General features: G+C 36.0%; 1 protein-coding gene across 4 annotated transcripts in view; it reads right to left on the reverse strand.

The window, feature by feature from the left end:
* The window catches only part of Pof1b (POF1B, actin binding protein), a 65,095-nt gene that overhangs the window by 42,155 nt on the left and 725 nt on the right, over nt 1-22,215 (reverse strand). For all 4 annotated transcript variants that reach the window (XM_087599362.1, NM_001106934.1, XM_087599361.1 and 1 more), the window contains 2 exon segments: nt 9,762-9,836; nt 324-404 (listed from right to left, as the gene is read on the reverse strand). In XM_087599362.1, coding sequence (XP_087455488.1) covers nt 324-404; nt 9,762-9,836 — 156 coding nt within the window.

The following is a 22,215-nucleotide window of genomic DNA, read 5'->3' on the forward strand; positions in this document are numbered from 1 at the left end:
CTGATGCGATGGCTGGTAGATTTTATGGGAAGCCGGTGAAACCTTTGTCCCTTTTTGCTCTGCTTCAAAGTGCACAAAAGTCCCTTACAGTGCACAGGGTGGGGCTATAGAAATGAAAGTTTTATAACAGCCAAGCCGCTTGGAACTTTCGGTCTCTTTGTCAGACTGTATGGGTATATGGCTCCTTGAAATTAAAAATAGAGTTTTATATTAATGGTTAGAGATGCACTTTCCAACTGGAAGATAGGCCAGTGATCTGCATTTAAGGATCTGATAACTAACTTACTTTATCTACTGGAAAAAAAGATCATGTGATACCTTACCTGGTCAGGATTTTGTACTATGTATCTTCTAATGGTGGTTTGTGGGTATGTAGTAACTTTCACTGTTGGAGAATGGAGTTCCTGTGAAGAAAAATTAAATCCATATAACTACATAAAACTATCATTACTTGGTAGCTTGGAGTTATCAAAAATAAAAATAAGGAACATTTTTCATCATTAATATTATAAAGTCATTTTTGTGAACAATGATATATGACTTTATAATTCATTTAATGTTAGTATTGAAAGTACTTTTGCAAAGCAGAATTTGCTCAGCTCTATTGTAAGTAATTGTATTATACTAATTTCTACTTTCACCACTTTTCCACATTTTATTATGGTTTTATTATCTATTCGTGCCTAACAAAGTTTGGTAAGTAAAAACTCTATAAGGACAGAGTTTATTTGTTTTCAAGTTCTATTCTACCTCTTGAGTCTGATTAGTTCTCTAGATTCATTTACTCAGTAAATACAAAAATTATGTAACTATTTTTCTTTCATAAATAATCAAAAGTTAATATATCCAAGATTCAAGTTCTTAACTCATTTTTATATTTTCATACTGAGAATATATTGGAGTAGAGAAAAATTGCTTAAATTGTGCTAAAGCAGATTAAATGAAATACAGCAGTTTCCCTTGTATTGTGCTTCTCGCTCCCCATTCGGGAACACTGTTGCCCTTTGTTTTTATGTATAAGTTTGGAGTTTTCCAAAGTCTTCTGAACCATCTGATACACAAGCAAAAATACTCCTGGTCATGAAAATTGAATAGAATCATAGCACTAGATTATTTCTGTTTTCTTTCAAAGCCTGTTTATACAGAAGACCATCAGAATTGCCCTAAAATGGCCTCAATTGCATCCTTCCCTCCTACCCACGCTGGGGTAAGAGAATTTGGAAAATTAAAAAATCCACCAAGATGCCTTGAATCTACATGATATTTTGTTTCACATGGTTTTCTCCCTGGGCATACTTATTTTTAAGGAATTTGTTATGTAATTTCCTTTCCTTTATTTTAGTAACCCCTTTCTTTCTATACTTTCTCAGAGTGATTAGTGTTACATTGACATGTTTACATAAAAAGTTAAGCTTAAATAAATTGCCTAATAAGAATTAATAAGTTCTATATAAAAACTACTCAATTCTTATGACTTCAATTGCTTTTCTCTTGGAGATGTGGGATCTCAGTATGAATCAAACAGCTATGGCTTCAGGATCTTCAGAAGGTTGTTTTGCTGTTGTTGTTTGCTTTGTTTTACTTTGTTTTGTTTTATTGTTGTTTCCATGCACCGCCCATCTGGCTACTATGAGTATTTCCAAGGATATAGACAGTCTTCATACATCACAAGGATAGCACCATGTGGCAAACCCTATGGCCTAGTACATACCCATAATGTAATCATAAAAGTTAACGTATGCACTATATGCAAATATACACAAAAATGTAAGTGGGGCTAATCATCAGAATAGCACAGTGTGCTTATGTCCAAAAGTCAGACTCCTTATTACTTGCTGGCTTCTTGGAACTGTTCAATGTAGTCATCATCTAAAGAAGTCTCTTTATGTTTCTGTCTAATGTTAGAAATCAAACCTGCTTGTACATACATGCTTTGGTTTACTTCCAGATAATTCATACCTGAATCTTTACTGTGTATGAGAGTTCAGTGGAGAACTCGGTGCTGAAGAGGTTAGGAATTCTCACCTACTTGCTTTGTGATTGTGAGTTGCATGTTGCCACCACAGAAACAGCACTAGGCAGCCACTCTGACACTCTCTCTGAACAAAGTGAAGCAGATGCAGTCTTGGCCCATGGACATGAATATCTCCATTGTGTTTACTGTCCCTCACAGCATCCTTCAGAGGAGGTCTTCAGGCTTGATATGGTCAAAGATACCAATAGACCCATGCTGGCCACTTGCTTGGAAAGGATCAGGGGCAACTGGGAGCTCATTGATTACTTTATATGCTTAGACTTATATATTCATACTTCTTTAAGAACTGAATTCTTCGGGGTTGGGGATTTGGCTCAGTGGTAGAGCGCTTGCCTAGCAAGCTCAAGGCCCTGGGTTTGGTCCCCAGCTCCGAAAAAAAAAGAAAAAAAAAAAAGAACTGAATTTTTCAAGTCACCTATCACTTACAGCTGTGTTCTTTGTCAAAATGTTAGTGAATTCCCAAATCTAACACTTTGGGGATCCATTTCTTTTCAAAATGCCTTCATTTCATGAACAAGCTAGATCAGCAAAATTCTAGATTTCATTGCAATGTCTTCATTGCACATCAGACGTGAGATGTCTTTGGTTGCAACTATTGTAGGTGATACTACAGACAGACCAAAAACTGCATTCACACTTGTTGGTTGCCTGTGGGATCATATTCTGGATGCTCTTTGCTTTCAAAGATCTGTTGGCCTGATTGTAGATGACTCAATCTTGGGGAGTTGTTGGTGATTTAAATGAGAAATTTCCCCTATGGAGTCAGGTGTTTGAATTCTTTGTGCCTAATTGATGGTACAGTTTGGATAGGTTACACGATCTTTAGATAGAAGAATCATACTGCAGGAAGTACTTCATAGGAGATGGGCTTTGAATGTTTATAGCCTCACTGTACTTCTAGGAAATTGTATGTTACATGTTTGTGGTTAGATGTGATCTTTCAGCTTCCTCCTTCAGCAACTTGCTGTCATGGCTCTCTTAAAATTATAAACTCTCCCTCTGAAACTATAAGCCAAATGAACTCTTTCTGTAACTTGACACAAGTTAGAGTCATTAGAGCCTCAACTGAGAAAATGCCTCCTTAAGATCAGGCTGTAGGTAAGCCTTTAGGATATTTTCTTAGTGATCGATGTGCAAGGACCCAGTATATTACAGGAGAGACCATCATTGTGATGGTTTGCATATGCTTGGCCCAGGGAATGGTACTATTAGAAGGTGTGACTTTGTTGGAGGAAGTGAGTCACTGTGGGGTGGGCTTGGAAACCCTCCTCCTATCTCCTCCTAGGATGCTCACTCTGTTGTTCCTGGCTTTTTTTCAGGTAAAGATGTAGAACTCAGCTCCTCCTGCACCATGGCTGCCTGAGTGCTGCCATGCTCCCACCTTGATATAATGGATTGAATCTCTGAACCTGTAAGCCAGCCCCAATTAAATGATGTCCTTTATAAAACTTGCATTGATCATGGTGTCTGTTCACAGCAATAAAACCCTAACTAAGACAATCACCCCTGGGTTGGTGGTCCTGGGTTCTATATAAGAAAGCAAACTAAGGGGCTAGTGAGATGGCTCAGGAGTTAAGAGCATTGGCTGCTCTTACAGAGGTCTTGAGTTCAATTCCCAGCAACCACATGGTGGCTCATAACCATCTATAATGAAATCTGGTGCCCTCTTGTGGTATGTAAGCATATATACATGCAGAACACAGGATACTAAATAAATAGGTCTTTAAAGAAAAGAAAAAACAACAAGAAAAAAAAAGCAAACTGAGCAATCCATGGGAAGCAAGCCCATAATCAACACTACTCTATGGCCTCTGTGTCAGCTCCTGCCTCCAGTTTCCTGTCCCGTGTGAGTCCTTGCCTGGACATACTTCAATAATCAACAGTGATGTGAAAATGTAAACCAAATAAATCCATTCCTTTTGGTCATGGTGTTTTATCACAGTTATTGTAACCCTAAAAATCAAACAGCAGTTGGTACCAGGATAGTGGATTATTACTGCAAAAGAACTAACTGTATTGTTTTGAGGAGGATTGTGGAAGGACTTTGGAAATTTGGGCTAGAAATGTCATTGGATGTTGAGAGCTCAGTGAGCTCTTCTGCTAGAACTTAAATGATAAGAATGTTGAGAGCAGTGCATATGATGAAAGCCTGGCTTCAGAGAAAAGCAAAGCTTCTATCAGGTCATATGTGAGATGGATCTGGGGTATCTGGTCAGATGGAGCTTACTAATCAACTGTGACTAAACAAGAGACCAGAAATACTATGGTAAAACCTTTACCTTGTTGTGACAATGGATGCTGGTCAGCTGGATCTGAAGAATCAGCTGTGATCAAGAACAGACCAGCACCTTTGATATGAAGTCTTCTAGGAAGTGTTTCCCTAACAGGCAGCACAGAGAAGCTGTGCTTTAGATGTGGCCTAGGTTGACAGTATGGTACAAGACTTTCCAGGGTAGCACTGGTTTTCAAGGCATGGAGGGGGGGTCACAGAAAACAGCTGAGGCTTGTCACTGTGAGAATCCAGGAGTGTCCATTGGTGAAGGTGCAGCCTTAGTAACAGTTGGAGCCACAGAGTTTCAGTGGCCATAAAAAGACGCTGAGGCTTGGCACTGTGAAAGGAGCCTCAAAAAGGCTATTGGTGAAAATACTACCTAGTTGCAGCAAGAGACCCCAGCATTTTAGAGTTGCCAGTGCTGTAGGATAACCACCAAGAACAGAGGCAGCAGTGGAGTTGAGCCAGCTGGAACCTATGTTCCAGCTATGTGTGGTGCAGACAGGGGAGCCAGAGAAGAGACCTAAGCCCTTTGGAGAAGCCCTGAAGATGATGTGTGGACCCCAGACATCGAAGACCAAGTTATTTATATTTGGAGGCTGTTTTTGTATGGTTTAGATAGTCATTATATGCCTTGGTTATACTCATTTGAGGTAAGGAAGTACTTAACATATTGTTTTATTATTTTTTAGGAGCCTGCAATTGAGAGACATTTGCTGTTAAAAGACTTTTGATTTTTAAAAGAGATTGGGTATTTTAAATTGACTGTTTAAGGGTTTGAATTTTTAAAGACTGTAGGAATTTTTAAGTATGTAAAATGTTTAATACTATAATATCAAATTAATGTGTGGTCTTGGGGATGGACAAGAAAAGGAAGGTTGTGGCTTAACAGTTATTTATGTTTCAAGTTGACAAGAGGTCCATTGTGCTGGCTAGTTTAATGCCAATTTGGTATAAGTTAGATTCATTAGAGAGAAAGGAGACTCAATTGAGAAAATTCATCCATAACATTGGGCTGTAAATAAGGCTGTAGGACATGTTCTTAACTACTGACTCATGTGGGACCACCCTCGGGCTGGTGGTCCTGGGTTATATAAGAAAACAGGCTCACCAGGCCAGTGCAGCAAGAGGGTAAACAGCACTCCTCCACAGTTTGGTTTCTGCATCAGCTCCTGCTTCCAGCTTCCTGCCCTGTTTGGTTTCCCACCCTGACTTCCTTTGATGTTGAACAGTGATGAGGAAGCATAAGCCAAATAAACTCTTTGCTCCCCAAATTACTTTTGGTCATGGTATTTGATCATAGCAATAGTAATATTGATTAAGACACTTTTCTAAATCACTTTTGGTTAGCCTGTTTTTTCATAGTTACAGATAAATAACACTAATATATGGTATGTAAACAATTATCATTCCTCCTTACAGTCCCAGCCCCCACTGTTTTCCCTCACCAAGGAAAAGGGCTTCTGCCAGCAGACTTGCAAGTTGTAGGAAGCACTAGGTACTTGTGCTCACAGATAAGCACTAGAGGAACCAGGAATGTCAGTTAAAAATGCAGAGTTGTTTTTTTCAAAAGGAGAGATGTATAACCTTTTTTTTTTTTTTAGGCCAGAAGGCTGGGAACGGATGTGGTTAATAGCCTGACGATATCTGCTTTATCTGTATGGCCAGGCAACACTGGCTCCCACAGACTTATGTTTATCTCAGTCCATCTATGATGCTATCTTCCCAGAGACCCTTATCACGAGCATTGTTTACCTTGAGCCCTCTTCCTTAGCTAATTTATAGAATCCATCTTTATGGCAGATGTCACTTGTAGTTTACAAGAGTTTCAATGTAATCATGTTTTAAGCTTTGCTGGACACATGGGCTTGGGTTTAATTATCACCAGGAAATATTTTTCAAACTGTGCTGTGCTTAAATATGTCTAAAATAAACTGTCCATTGTCAGATTCTAAAAGCTTGAACCTTAATGAGCTACTGAGTCATGTTTAACCAGAATTTCTCACAGGGACATCCTGCTGGCTCTGGTGTTTGTAGAGACTCCCACAGCCACTCAAAGAATGAGACTGGCTATCTTAGGTCCCAGATAGGGATATTTAAAGGTTTTCAAGGAAGGACTTTGAAATCTTTACAATGACTTGCATAGTTGTACTCTTCCCACTGATAGCAGCTTTTCAAAAATCTAGAAAGTTTCATAAATCAAGGAGAGTGCCCAGTCTCTTGTCTGATTTGCTTTCTAGAGAAGGGATGATGGTGACTGCCCAGTGGTCACATGGTCCTCTGGCGCTTCTTTGGGGAGGGTGAAAGCCTTTTCTGATGTGGAGTCACTTTCAGAATAAGGATATTCTTCAGCTAAAGATATCCGATGTGGCAACATCAGGCACATTGGAGGTCACACAGTGTGATCAAGAGTAACTCCAAAAGCAACAGCAACAGTTTGGTGACTAGGTGCCTCTCCATACTTTTTAAACTGTATCTGGGCATAGTAGCATACACCTTTAAATATTCCTTGGGTTGGAGGGTGGAGAGCCATAGACATTAAAAGAAACAGAAAATCTGTATGTGGTGAGGCAGGCCTGTAATTATAGTACTTAGGAGACTGAAGCAAGAGGATGTAGTTTTCCAGGTTAGCTTGATATATATATATATATATATATATATATATATATATATATATATATATATACATATATATACATATATATATACATATATATATATATGAATAAAACAAGACTTTGTCCTATCAAGAAGGAAAGAAAGTGAGAAAGAAAAGAAAAGAAAAGAGAAAGAGAAAACATTAGACCAATGTCATTTGTGAACTTTTAATGAAAAAAGTCAACATTGTTAATATGTGTTGTTATACATCAATGAGAAAAGATCTATAAATTCCTAGGAGGATGATCAGATATATGCATAATTTAATAAAGTAAGGGCCATAGATTTTGAAAGAAGGGGTAGGAGTGTGGTTAGATCATAAGAACCAAAAATCATGGGTACCTGCCGCAGAACATTATTTGCTGGACATGACAAAATCATTGGACACATGAATTCAAAGTGGCTTTGACTGCATGTATAAGATCTGTCCAAAATCAAACTGGCCAAAACACCAACATGGTTGGAATCATGATGTCCCTCCCGTATCTAAGGATCTACCGGGAACTGAATAATGCTTAGGGATGCAGACTGTTTTTGTCATGGATGAGGCCCTCTAGCAGAGGGCCCAATACCCATGCTTATACAGAAAACACCTAGAGGTCTCCGTGTAAAAGAATAATAAAAGTATATGAAGGTGGGAGGAAGGGGTGTTTCGAGGAAAGGGGAAGGAATAGGTAGCTGATTCAGTCAAAACACATTATACGCAGTATGGAATTCTTGAATGCCAAATGGCTGAGAAACACCTAAAGAAATGTTCAACACCTTTAGTCATAGGGAAATGCAAATCAAAACAACCCTGAGATTCACCTCACCCCAGTGAGAATGGCTAAGATCAAAAACTCAGGTGACAGCAAATGCTGGCGAGGATTCGGAGAAAGAGGAACACTCCTCCATTGTTGGTGGGATTGCAGACTGGTACAACCATTCTGGAAATCAGTCTGGAGGTTCCTCAGACAATTGGACATTGAACTGCCTGAGGATCCAGCTATACCTCTCTTGGGCATATACCCAAAAGATGCCCCAACATATAAAAAAGACACGTGCTCCACTATGTTCATTGCAGCCTTATTTATAATAGCCAGAAGCTGGAAAGAACCCAGATGCCCTTCAACAGAGGAATGGATACAGAAAATGTGGTACATCTACACAATGGAATATTACTCAGCTATCAAAAACAACGAGTTTATGAAATTCGTAGGCAAATGGTTGGAACTGGAAAATATCATCCTGAGTGAGCTAACCCAATCACAGAAAAACATACATGGTATGCACTCATTGATAAGTGGCTATTAGCCCAAATGCTTGAATTACCCTAGATGCCTAGAACAAATGAAACTCAAGACGGATGATCAAAATGTGAATGCTTCACTCCTTCTATAAAAGGGGAACAAGAATACCCTTGGCAGGGAAGAGAGAGGCAAAGATTAAAACAGACACGGAAGGAACACCCATTCAGAGCCTGCCCCACATGTGGCCCATACATATACAGTCATCCAATTAGACAAGATGGATGAAGCAAAGAAGTGCAGGCCGACAGGAGCCGGATGTAGCTCGCTCCTGAGAGACACAGCCAGAATACAGCAAATACATAGGCGAATGCCAGCAGCAAACCACTGAACTGAGAACGGGACCCCCTTTGAAGGAATCAGAGAAAGAACTCGAAGAGCTTGAAGGAGCTTGAGACCCCTTATGAACAACAATGCCAAGCAACCAGAGCTTCCAGGGATTAAGCCACTACCTAAGGACTATACATGGACTGACCCTGGAGTCTGACTTCATAGGTAGCAATGAATATTCTAGTAAGATCACCAGTAGAAGGGGAAGCCCTTGGTCCTGCTAAGACTGAACCCCCAGTGAACGTGATTGTTGGGGGGAGGGCGGCAATGGGGGGAGGATGGGGAGGGGAACACCCATAAAGAAGGGGAGGGGGAGGGATTAGGGGGATGTTTGCCTGGAAACCGGGAAAGGGAATAACACTCGAAATGTAAATAAGAAACACTCAAGTTAATAAAAAAAGAAAAAAAAGAAAAAAAAAGAGGCTAAAGGAAATGGTTAATAAATCTCGAATTATTCAAGCAAAGTAGGAATTAGAGTTTAACAACTACAAAATACTTTGTGTTTTCCATAAACTTCACTGTTGTCAATACCCTAAATTGTATGCTCCTCTCCCATGTAACTACAAATTTAATATGCTTTATATTTTGTTCCCTTGGAATTTAATTTTTTACACATGCCAATTAACTAAACATATTTTATTAAAGTAGTAATTATTATTACAACTCACATTTGTATATACAATACTTACATTGAAACCTAATAAAATAACTAGGATTATTAAGCCATAAAGTTGAAAGGAAATAAGTGTCTGTGTGTCATTGAAACCATAAACTCACAATAAGACTACTTGCCCCCTAAGTATAAATTTTAAAGTACTATCACTCACAAAGTCAGTTCCTCTGTCAATCCAATTTCACGTATTTTATTGGTATTAAAAGCAAGGACCCTTAAAATATCTGCATTCACTAGAAGATTGTCAGCTAAAATTAAACTCCACTTAAACTAAAATCATTATAAGTGAGAGAATAATGGATATCAGAATGTAATTCATGGCACTGCTGTACAACCTTTCGATAGGCAGGATTTATATTCACAGATGAGAATGCCCTCTTTGTTTGTGAGCACTGACATTTCATAGCAGTGTAGTTCGATAAAGACTTAAAGATTGTCCATACATATGAACAAGACTAATGTAAAAAGAAGAAAACTAAGTCTAATGTAACACACATCTTTGTTTACCTGTTCAGCATTTTGTGTTATATGGAGAGTGCTTGGTGCACAAGTAGATATTTTCAGAGTTGGAGAATGGAGCTCCTGTTGAGAAAAACAAAACATTCAGAAACTGTTTCTGACCACTGCACTTTGAAAGTCTTCAGTTACTGGGATTACTAGCCCATTCAGTTGAATGGATGAGGTGCCCTTTATTTTTATAATAATCTTATTAGTCACAAATAAGAACATTGTTCATAGGCTTTCTTTGATGTCTATCCAAAGGACACATTTACTGAATTACTTGGACAACTTTTAAAGTAACCTAATAATAAAATAACTTCTAGGGCATTTGTATAGCCACACCATCTTGTATTATGAAGTTTTCTTTTTTTTTCTTCTTTGACAAGTGTGCTAATATATACCACAATAGTATTATATGTCTGTTGTGAAGCAAATGAAAATTTTGTAGAGCAAAAGCAAAGAAAATATTATGAAACTAACAGATGAAGCTACCTTTGCAAAGTTGACGATTACTCTTAGTTTCCTTAAAGCTGACTCCTTTATACTTTACATTCCCTGCTACCAGCTTAATTCTGGAGCCAGCAGGACTGTTTTAAAAATCATTCACAAAAGTGAATAAAGGTGATATTCACGACAATTAGACAAAATGATTACAATGCTATCATTGTTTATATTTCTTCCCAAGTTAGGAAAGATGTACTGCCTCATTAGTGTGTACAGAGATTTTTTTTTTATGGTACTGGGGATCAAATCCAAGATGTCATATGTTACTCAGGTGCTTACCATTGAGCAACTTCCCCAACTCTAGACTGCATAGAGTTGATAGTATTACTCAAGCTCTTCACACATTCCTATAATTTATAAAGGATTGACACGCCTCCAGGATATTTTCCCACAAACTGAAAAAAATTTTTTAAGAAAGGGATACTTAAAATCAGAATCACAGGTATACAAGGTTAACACTGGCAGGTTTATAAGAAACCAAGATAGTTGCTCAAACTGTAGAATGTTCTGGACACTTGGGCACTATTTTTGTCATCTTCCCCTTTTTTAACTTCGAATAGTATAGATCTGGTATTTTCTGGATGCCTCTAAATAGGTTCCTGGATTTCCTGCTAGAAGCTAAAAACTCTTCAGATAATTACAGACAATTACAGACTGTAAGGCAAACAGGCACATATCCTTCACTTCAGAAAAAATGATTCCAAATACAACCATGTGCTAATGGATCAGGCCCACAGATCATGAAGAGAACGTGAGGTTTTTGGTTTTTTGCTTTGTTCTACATGAATATAATTTTGTCTTTTTAAGATTACTGAGATGTTTACTAGCATATTAACTATACAAAGTAAGTGATGTCATCATGATAGTCACATGCCTAGAGTGCACTTAGATATATTTATCCCCTTTATTAATCCTGGAAGCAGTCATTTCCTGTTCCATAAAAAGTGAAAATGTTTATGAAAGAATCAAAGAAGAACATGTCATAATTTTAAGGTCATACCAAGAATAAGGATTTCTTTTTAGTAGACTTTCTAAGTGTTTAGCTTTTCATCTCTCTCTCTCTCTCTCTCTCTCTCTCTCTCTCTCTCTCTCTCTCTGTTTCTCCAACACACACACACACACACACACACACACACACACACACACACACACACACATCACATAGAGCATTCATATTAGAATCATTAAATTCAATAGCCTTTCATTCCTGATAAGTAGTGTAAGGCACAGGTGAGGTGCTTGGTTATCACGGTAGAACTAATGCCTGGGCTAGGAGTCAGGTTCCTTGGATTGGAACCTAGTTATAGTACCGCTCAGTTTGTAATATTGGTTATCTCATGTCTCTTCCACGAGCTTCAGTTTCTTCGTGCAGGAAATTACATATGGTTGTGTGTAAGTGTGGTTTAGACAGCCCTTATTCTCTGTTCTATTTCTGGTATTATACAAACAAAGGAGATAATTTTTAACTTATTTTTGCATTTTGGTTCTATATTGAGAAAATAATTTTAAATTCTTTAGGCTTGTCAACCTTGTTTTCCTTTGATGATGAGAATGTTACTAATGCCGATGACGGTACAAACAAATATTAAGACTTTCCTACAGCAAACATCTTTAATAGAGCCTTGAAATTCAATACCTAAAACAACCTCATAAAGAAGGTACCAGTATAACTCTACCAGACATTATAAGTAATTTTACACAAAACAGCCTAATTTAATAGATGATAATTATAGAGGTATTATTACATGCTAGAATTCAACAAAAATAGCAATTACTCCAGAAATCATGCTTGTAATCACTCTATATTTTGCCACATTTATAACTTGCTTGATTATATTTTCAGTTGACAAATTGTAGGATCTACTTATAAGATAAATTGTGATTAGGTCTTATATGAGGAGCCTAAATATATTTTTATTTCTCTCTTTCAAATTAGTCCTTGTGAAAAGTAACACTTAGAATTTGGGCTACTGGAGAATAAGTAGGAGTCTTTGTCCATGCTGGAAAAAGTGCTCTACCACTAAGCTATATCCTGGCTGTTGTGTTCTGTGGTAGAAGTTTAGTATGCATGCCAGGCTGGCCTCATGATCCCCCTGCTTTAATTACAGCATGCTGGATAGGTGTCTGGTTCGAAAGCAACTTTTGAAAACATCTCATCTATTTAAACGTGATCACATGAGGAGACAACCCTGATTAAATGATTTAAACTGCTCTAAATTCAACAAAGGACATCTGTAGGCTCCATGATGTATTTGCAGAGTATAGCCACAGGGCCCTAAATCAAGTAACACACTCCGGTTCTCTTTAGCACTTATGTCAGTTAATTCCCTTAATATTTCAGGATGGTTGTACTCTTTCATATAAAATATACACTATATTATTGAGTCATCTAGTCTTCTGCCTCAGAAATGATAAGCATTACTTTGCTTTCAACTTAACTTACACAGAAGTCTGGTAAAAATCAATGTTCATCATTACGCAGGCTAGATCTGGTATGAAACCCGGGTCTGTTTGTCCTGTGCTGCCTCAAGTAATGCTTTTTTGCTGTTTACGAAGTTGTACCCGTGTTCCTCCTTCTCTTCCTCATTTACTTTTTATGAAGGAGGCATGGCATTGGCAATTTTAAAATCAAAATGGGTTAAAATCAGTTGGCTTTCTGAGAGAATTTCACCACATCACTCAAGACAATTTTCTGCATCTTAGTACATGCTATATCAGAGCCAAGAGCTTTGGTTTCCAGTAGAGAATTCACTATTCACAAAAATGTATCCATTTTCAACTGTTAAAATAGATATGTGGTTTTCAGAGTTACATAGTTGAAGTATAAATGGTCCAAGCTTCTCAGTTATTTACTCTAATCACAGTGCTTTTCAGCATCAGAGTGCAATGGAAAAAGGAAGAAAATCAGAAGCTAGCGAGCTGTTATTTCCCTCTAGACACATAGGAAACCTACAAACATAGGCTCTATTCTCAACTTAAGGATTAGTTGAGAAATGAAATAAAAAATCAGAATAGATAGGTTTTTGACCTCTAATATCTTTTTGTACTGTTCTAGGTTGATAAAGATAGAATAGTCAACGAATGACTTATAATAAAAATAGAAACATGTTTAAAGTGAAACATTTTATTATATAATTAAAATGAACTAAAATAGACAATTGATATAATGAAAATCCCAAAAGTAAGTTTCTAAATTCAATGATTCATGATTTCTTAAAAGATCTGTGCTAACTTGGACAAAATTGTCTTGGACTGTTGGAATACTGGATTTTTTAATTTGAATTTTTTTCAGGAAGCAGTGTATCTTGTTACCCCAGCTGGTCTTGAACTTCCTACTGAGCCAAGAATAACTTAGAACTTCTAATCCCCAATGTACACATGGACCACACACAGTTTATTTGGGTATCACACACAGGGACTCATGCATGCTAGGCAAGCACTCTATACCACCTGAGCGATATCTCCAGTCCCCTTTATATACATGCAAAGTACAGTCCCTGTTAAGTAACAGAGAGGTATAAGAATTAACAGAGTCTATTCTCTATTCTTGTCAAACTTATAATTGGGTAGCTGATAAAAATTTGCAAATTACAGTGAAGTAAGAAGTATAAGGAGTTACTACAGGAGCTTCAAGAGTTAAGAGGTAAAGTAAACCTTGGATAATTAAAGGTTGGCTCACACAGAAACATATGAGGAACATAACAAATGTCTCTAGAGCTTTGTCATGTATTGGTGAGAAGTATGGTAACTGAGGCCTTATTTAGAGAATGGTCTGTAGCACAGGGCAGTAGAATAGGATTTCAACAAAATGGGTCCATAAGGAGCAGATCTGAAACTCAAACAAAGAAATTTACAGACTGAATATCACCAAGAGTTTAATAGAGAGAAGCTTGAGATGAGGTATTTGTAGAAAACCTGAGGAAATTTTCTAGAAAAGACATTTTTTGGTATAATTTGATTTATGATGAATTTGAAACAACTTTAGGCTGTAAGTTTTACACTTGATATAGCCACTTTTGTATAATTTTGGTCAAGTACAAACATAGGCTAAAGTAAAAATTGTTTATTTTGGCTCGCAGTTTCAGAAAACTAACAAATGCTTGGTTGTGTGTAATTAAGAAGAATGAGGTGGAAAAACCTGTGGTGGAGGAAAGTTGATCACACTATGGTAGATGGAAAGAGGGGGGCAGGGAGGAGTGAGAATTGAGGGAGGGATGGAGGGATGGAGGGGGAGTGGGAAGGGAGAGAGAGATTGATTCAGAAACTGACTAGGAATAATATACACTGAAGAACCTATCCAAAAGGACCTTATTCTTTAGGCAGGCCACGTTTCCTTTAAAGTTTCTAGAATCTTCAAAAACAGTGCTACCAATGCAGGAATAGATGTTTCCAACATGAACTTGTGGCTGCTATTTCAGAATCAAGCCACAATAATATCCAAGCTAAAGTTTGTGGAAGAAGATAAATGGGTAATTAAGTGCTCCATTTGAAGCAGAAAGCTTTCATTAGAAAATTACAAATATAGTTTGGAGTGTGTGTGGATGAATAGTTATAATAGTTTTTATAAGAGAAACTTTGGGCACATAACTAATATGTCAAACCATTAGAGGATTATGGAATAAAATTTAATAAATGAAACCATTTCACCTCGATAGAATTTCATTATCAGAACAAGTACATGGAATATATCTAAAAGCAACCTAATTAATGTCTTCAAGCAACAATGTCTCAGGGAACTGATGTGATGACCAGTCGAAGTACCTGTCGTTTAACATCACAGGCCATTACAATTGTGACAAGTATTTATCCATCAAAACCATAAGCCAAATATAAGCAAGTTGATTTCAGATGCTTCATAAGACCTAAGACTTGGAAAACAAAACTAATTGACTCATCGAATAACTTCGAATGTTTATTATGTTTAGTTTATCTTTTTTTAAAGAAAATATGTGATTTTTCTAGTTTAATTCCAAAGAGAGCCTGCGCAAGAGTGACAGTCTGAAACAGTTCCAGTTAAGAACTGTGTCTTTACAAAAAAAAAAAAAACATATTCAGGAATTTAGGGAAGCCATAATCATATTAAAGGAAGAAAAACCAGAGGGATGGAAGAGAAAGGTAGGAAAGGAGGGAGCAATAAAGCAGGATAAAGAGAAAAAAGTGTACACATTCTATTTTTCAGAACATCCATTTCCATTTGTCATTGAGTCTTGATTTTCGAAATAATGGGTAAACCTTTAAGAAGTGTAAAACCTGGGTGGAATAAGAGAGTAAAGAAGTGATACAGTACGCAAAACACATGTATCACCCTCTAGCTAATGCAAATTAATATCAGGTGTAAAAGTAGTCTATAGCTGGAGTGGCTGTCGGTGAAAGGAGGCAGGGTAAGAAAAAAACCCTAACAATGACTTTGGGGGTGCAGTTTCTGGGATAAGTAAGATCTGAATCATGATGAATTATTTTCAGAACCTGGAGTAGAAACATTGGTGGAAGTTGGAAGGACAGCAAAGTGAGTTTGCTTAGAAAACAGTCATATGGGTATCTGCAACTGAATGCAAAGGTGGAGCAAATGGGAGATAGACTAAAGAGCAGAATGGGAGGTACCTAGATGGTCCTTTGACATTATTAAAGACATTTTCTGTCATTTGGATAAATTTCACATGAAGGTAAAGGTTCAGTATTTCCATCAAAGTTATCCCAGGGCAATTGGACCTTTGAAATAAATAAAAATTAATTTCTTGCATCATCATATATTTTGATAAAAATCAGCAAAATTAATGAAGAATATTTTAAAAATTAATTCCTAATAACAACAAAATTTTTGTTTCCGAGAAATAACATATTTCAAACTGAAATGACATTCATGCTATATTTTCTTAGAATATATTTTCTTACAAAGCCTATGATGGCCTCAAAGTCACTATGTAGGTAAGACTGAACACAAATTCATTGTGATCCTCCTACCTCAGCCTCCTGAATGAGGACACTATACCAAGTCCATATTTTTTAATGTTCATGTGCATTATCTTAGGTGGTTTAAAATGGGTACATACAGAAAATGGTGATGAAATAATTGTGATAATAATAATGGTGATTCATTAATCAGTTAGCACAAACTTTGTAATGTTAATGAGTCAAGTGTACACACCAAGAATATTGCATATTGCATACACATGTAGACTTGCAACTAACTGCTAGGTTTAAATCCCAATTTTAGTATACACTAGCTGTATTCCAAAGGTTATATTACATTTCTGCACTTCATGGACCTGAGCTGTAAAAAATGGAAATGACATAGAACTTCATTTACTGGATACCTTTACATTTACCTCATTTAGTAATCACTAAAATCTGAAAGCCATTTAGTTTTTCTTTCTAAATAAATGATCAGTGGTTCTAACAAGTCCAGTGACTTATTCAATGTAATACAGTACTTAATAGTTCTAACAAGTCCAGTGACTTATTCAATGTAATACAGTACTTAATAGTTCTAACAAGTCCAGTGACTTATTCAATGTAATACAGTACTTAACATTTATATGTCAGGCATTGAACTATGTGTTTCCCACTATATGTAATCCTATAACTGTAGCAAAAACCTGTAAGTTCCTTTTTATTGTTGTCCCACTTTATAGACGAGAAGAATGACATATACAGCTGATGAGTTCCTATACCAGGTATTAAACTCAAGCTTAAAATCTAAGCTACACTGTTTCAGAGTTCCATTCTACCACAGTCCACCTGAACATTCAGTACGTATGGCTCTGTCTAAGACACCCCACAGAGAGCAATTTTATAGGATTTTCTCTGTAACAGCTGCTTAGACTGTCAAATATGAACCTTTCCAAGGATCTATATCTGGTTTTCACTTATCTCTTGGTGACTCCATTTGTAGAGCTCAAAATATTCAATCAACAGAGAAGAAATAAGTGAATTGGGTAGTAGAGAATATTATATGCACAGTGGATGGATTTTTTTCTTTATATGTTTGGAAGTATACTGTAATGAACATGGAACTGCTTCATAATTTTAATTTTAATTTTTTTCTTAAAGACTAATATATGATATTTCCCATCCAAGATTAAGAGAGTGTTATGGGTCCTCTTGCTAGTCCCAATACTTACAAGAATCACTGAAAGTAATAATATTGAGTTAGAATAGGTATAGGAACAATAGTTTCAAAGGAGGTATTTTTTATGTTTATAGTTCTTTTTTTATAGAAAATAATTTCTTTTGCACAATATATTTGGATCACAGTTTCCCTTCCACCATCCACTCCCAGATCCTCCCCAACTCCCAATCTACCCAATTCCAGGTTTTCTTTTTCTCCCTTTGGAAAAACAGCCAAAAAATAATTTAAAAACAACAAACTAAAGTACAAAAACAAAATAAGAAGATTAGGAACACACACACAGCACAAAAACACAAAGTCTGAAAACATAATATATGTAAAACTACCTGACATTTATTCTGATGGAATTTCACAAGGTAAACTATTATTTGAATAAAGTCCCTGAATAGTGTGGAGAACACTTGTTAGAACATTTCAAACTCAGTAACATCATCAAACACCTGCCTTAAGTTGTTGTTGAGATATTTTTCAATACTTTATAAAATAAGAAACATGTAAATTAACAGCATCTTTTTAAAAGAGGAGACAAACACTTCATTCAATTAAAATAGAAGACTATTATTGTGTTTTCATAAAAGGAAAACAAAAAGTGGTTCCATTCCTTTCTTCTCTCAAACCCAAATCTCTCACTTAAGATTCTTATTTCTGATTGTCATTCTCTCTGTCTCTTTCTGTGTCTCTCTGTCTCTCAGTCTCTTCTTTGTCTCTCTCTCCATTGCTCACTCATTTTCTTTTTAAAGAAAGCTATAAAATGGAGAGGGAACAAAATATACAGTTCTCTTTCAGTGTATGCTCTCTATCTTTTCTGTCTTTAGTTTTTACTAGGATATATGCTCCAGAAAAGCAAAAAAAGAGCTTCTGCTGGAATAGCTGATGATGTGAAAAGTCAGTTTAAATATATATATATATATATATATATATATATATATATATATATATATATATATATATATTTATAAGGCTTCAACTCTTAAATGAAGCTTCAAAGCATGACAAATATCTCAGTAGTTTCACCAGGAATTGTGAAGAAAGAACAGTTGACACAATGTCTTCTCTCCTTCCACTGGCTATATTCCCTGCCCAATACCACATCACAAAGACAACTTGTGAGTGTCACAGCAGCCTGAAACTGGCCCAGATATTTATCAGACCTGCCTTAACAAGAGACAAGTGCCATGAACATTTTCACCCAGCAATTAGGTGCACTAACAATTTCTAAAGCTTCGTTTAATTGTAAGCACAAAGGGGATGACCAACTCTGAAAACACCAGCCCCTTTATCCCATGACCTCATTCTTTATTCAGGCAACCTACTTCCCTGAACAAGCATTCCTTTACTGACCACACCCTTGAACAACAATTTCTCAAAGCAACACACCTCTTTACACAGAACAGGAAAATTTTCTACTAGTAAATAGAAACTTTACCACAGTAGGGAAGTCATTCTCAGTCTTTGCAACCAAAGACAATGGAAAATAAAATGTAAACAAAACTATACACTGAGTGAATAATTATCAGTCATGAAGTTCATTTACAAATTCACATTTAACTCTAGGCTACTCTCTGAGGTTAGACTTTTTTGTTGCAAGTTTTCAAATTAAAAATAATGGCAAACCTTAAAAGTCATACATTAAAACCCAATATTTTATTTAAGAAATTCCTTGTGACAATATATAAACTAATATTTTTATAAAGATAGGCATTGACATCCAGGCTCTGTGTGTTTATCCTCCAAGTGGACTTTCCTTGGATAAGCAAATGGTATTTATCCAGATCATAGCATTTCCTGTAAAACCGGCACTTAAGAAGCATCTGTTCACTGAATGACTGGAATTTAACATATTTAATTTTGATCTATTTTCCTTTCTCAAAACTCAGTGTTCATGGAAAATATCTTGACCTTCATGAATACTTAAATTAGCCAAAGGAAAAAATATAAGTCCAATGAATAATTCACACCCGTGTTGTTCATTTAAGGCAGTATGCCATTTTGAGTTAATTATGGTGGTTTAATATTTAAGCGTTAAGGATTGAATTCTAAAGGGTTTTGTTGTTATTGTTTTTCTTTGGCTTTAAGTAGCTTTGAGAACATTATTCATTTATTTGTAAAACCACACTGGGCTTAAAAGTGTTTCTGGCTTTGTATGACTATACTTCTTCTTGTGGGTAAACCTAATAATTTAAATTCTACTATTAATCCAGATAAGGTGGGTAAAACTGGTATCTACATTTAATTTTATTTGAGAAATACCCTATTAATCAGGCAAAAATAATAACCAAGAAAACCATAAGTATGTTTCATCAATTATAAGTGAAAATGAAAACATTATATATCATATAGATATATAAATATGTTTACATCTATCAACAGAATCTTAGTACACAAGAGAAGAGTAGTAGAAAACATATTGTAAAACACCAGAGATAGAAAATACTAAATAATCATAAGATTTGGGAAACAAAGTAGAGTAGCATGAATTGTTTTCCAAAGGAAATATATTTTATAACTGGCAAGATTTATTTTAAAATCTGAGTTCTCTAAGTATCATACATTCACCCAAACAAAGTAAAAGGTTTCATTGAATCCATTGTGGCCAGAAATTGAATGCTAATCCTCATCGTCTTGCCTTCTCCTGTAGTAAATGCTGAAATTAGCATAATTGCCACATATCAACTCATCTAAAACACAACATATTAAGAAAAAATTTATTGAAACTGTAAAAGGAGTTTTGAGTAATCTCTATTGCCTTGTGCCTGGGTATGTAGGAAAGGTACCATCCCAATGGAGTCACTTTGTAAGCAGGGATATCATTTTAATCACATCTAGGACTAGTTTATGTGACTACCGTAATATCAACCTAACAATAAGAGGAAGGTAGAAAACAAAATAGATGAGCTTGCTATTCATCGTCATTGTGGTCACTGTCTTTAAAAGCTGTTTGGTTGTGGTCCCTTTTAGTGTAATTCATCTCCAAATCCATTTGAAATTTTATAGTCAAAGTTTCTTTTTATGTTTGCTACCAAGGAAATAAAGTTCATTCTTCCCCTCTATAATATAACTTGAATTTCACCTCTCTCATGTCCATTCATTCATTACTTTTATTTCTCTCTAGTCATAAATAACCCCATTCCTCAGAATGAACTCCATTCTAGTCTCTTATCTCAACTACTTTTAAAGTCACACTTTTAGGCCATAAGGGTATATGTGGCTTTGCTACAAGGAACTAAGTTTCAGGATGGAAAGAGTCTTAAAGAGATCAATTTGGCAAATTCTGTATAAAAGAAGGAAAGTTTTTTTTAAAAAGCGTAACCATCTTAGTTTGAGCCTTACATTATTATTAAGAATGAAAGTTGAACCAAGGGAAAAGAAATAAAACACAATTCTCAAAATTGTCCTATATTTTGTATTACTTTTTAAAAAGAAGTTTGCTCTTAAGTGTGTACCTATCATTCTTTTACTAGCATGTTCACATGAAACAAGAAGGCTGTGGGTTGAAATAACTGAAAAGTAGGATGGCTTCAGCATTGCTATGATGATTGTAATTGCCGTTTTTAACCATTGTTTTGGAGGTATCAAGGATCTAAGATGGTCTCTGGTTTGTTGTTCGTTGACATGCTAATGTGCAATATTGGAATGTAAATTGGAATATTGGAATGATAACTTATGTCTACGGCCATACCACCCTGAACGCGCCCGATCTCGTCTGGAATGATAACTTATAAAACCTGGGATTTTTTTTTAACCTTTATAGTTTTCTACCCTTTGAACACAATACAGGTGAAGGTTTTTCCTACCTACAGAAGGTCTGGATTTGGTTGGGAGGAGTTGGGGGTGGGGGGAGGGGTTAAAGGAAAAATCAGAAAATTACTGGTATTAAATGTTTTGTATTTACCCTGCTTTTAAACTGTTAAATAAGACAATAGTAAAATAATTGTGCTTATAGTTTGGAAACCACTTCTATCTTTGAGGAAATATTTGTAAAGTTTCACTGCACATTTTAAGGATGCTGCTTTATATTCTACTCGAATTGTGGGTTTTAGAATGAAAGCCATGTCCTGTTTCCAGTTGGTATAATAATATAAGATAGGATAAGACCCAGTCATTCCTTTATGAGGTTTGCACAGTACAAATATCATGAAAATACAATTTCAGTTTGGATAGAAGCTCACAGAAAGCTTAACGGTATGTACACTTAATATAAAGGGAGTTAGAGAATCAAAACAGACATTAAGCTGTCATTTTATACTATCTCTCCACATTACTTTTCATGTTCTTGAAAGACTATTAGCACAGATATTGGTGGTAAGAAAAAAAAAACAATTTATCTCATTTCTAAGTGTTTCTTAAAGATTCTTCCTTTGTAACTTTCATTTGCCTGCTTGCCTTTCTTGCTTTTCAACCTTTCTTCTCCCAAACATTTCATAAATTATTCAGCTAGTATGTATAAGAATCAATGTGTCATTTTGACACGTAAAATAATTCTAAGACATGTGCACCTGTCACTTATCTGGGATCAGCATACTATTAGCTGAGCGCAAATAACTACACATCACTCCATATGTGCTATTGTCTCTGTATCACTCTATTTGCCACGAAACACCTGTTTGCTAGTGATATGATGTGAATTAGTGGGGAACTGTTCTAAAAATAAACCTATTGCATTCAACTTGATGACTACTTTTGTCGTTAAAGGCAAAAATGGCTTGCCATTTAGAACACATCTTTCAATCAATTTCAATTTTTAAAATGTGCCTTCCTATACTCTGGTCAGGTTATGTAAATCATCGGGATGGCAACCAACCAACCACAGGCCGTAGTAAACAAAAA

This window comes from Rattus norvegicus, chromosome X, assembly GCF_021556685.1.
Source record: "Rattus norvegicus strain SHRSP/BbbUtx chromosome X, alternate assembly SHRSP_T2T, whole genome shotgun sequence".
NCBI lineage: Eukaryota > Metazoa > Chordata > Mammalia > Rodentia > Muridae > Rattus > Rattus norvegicus.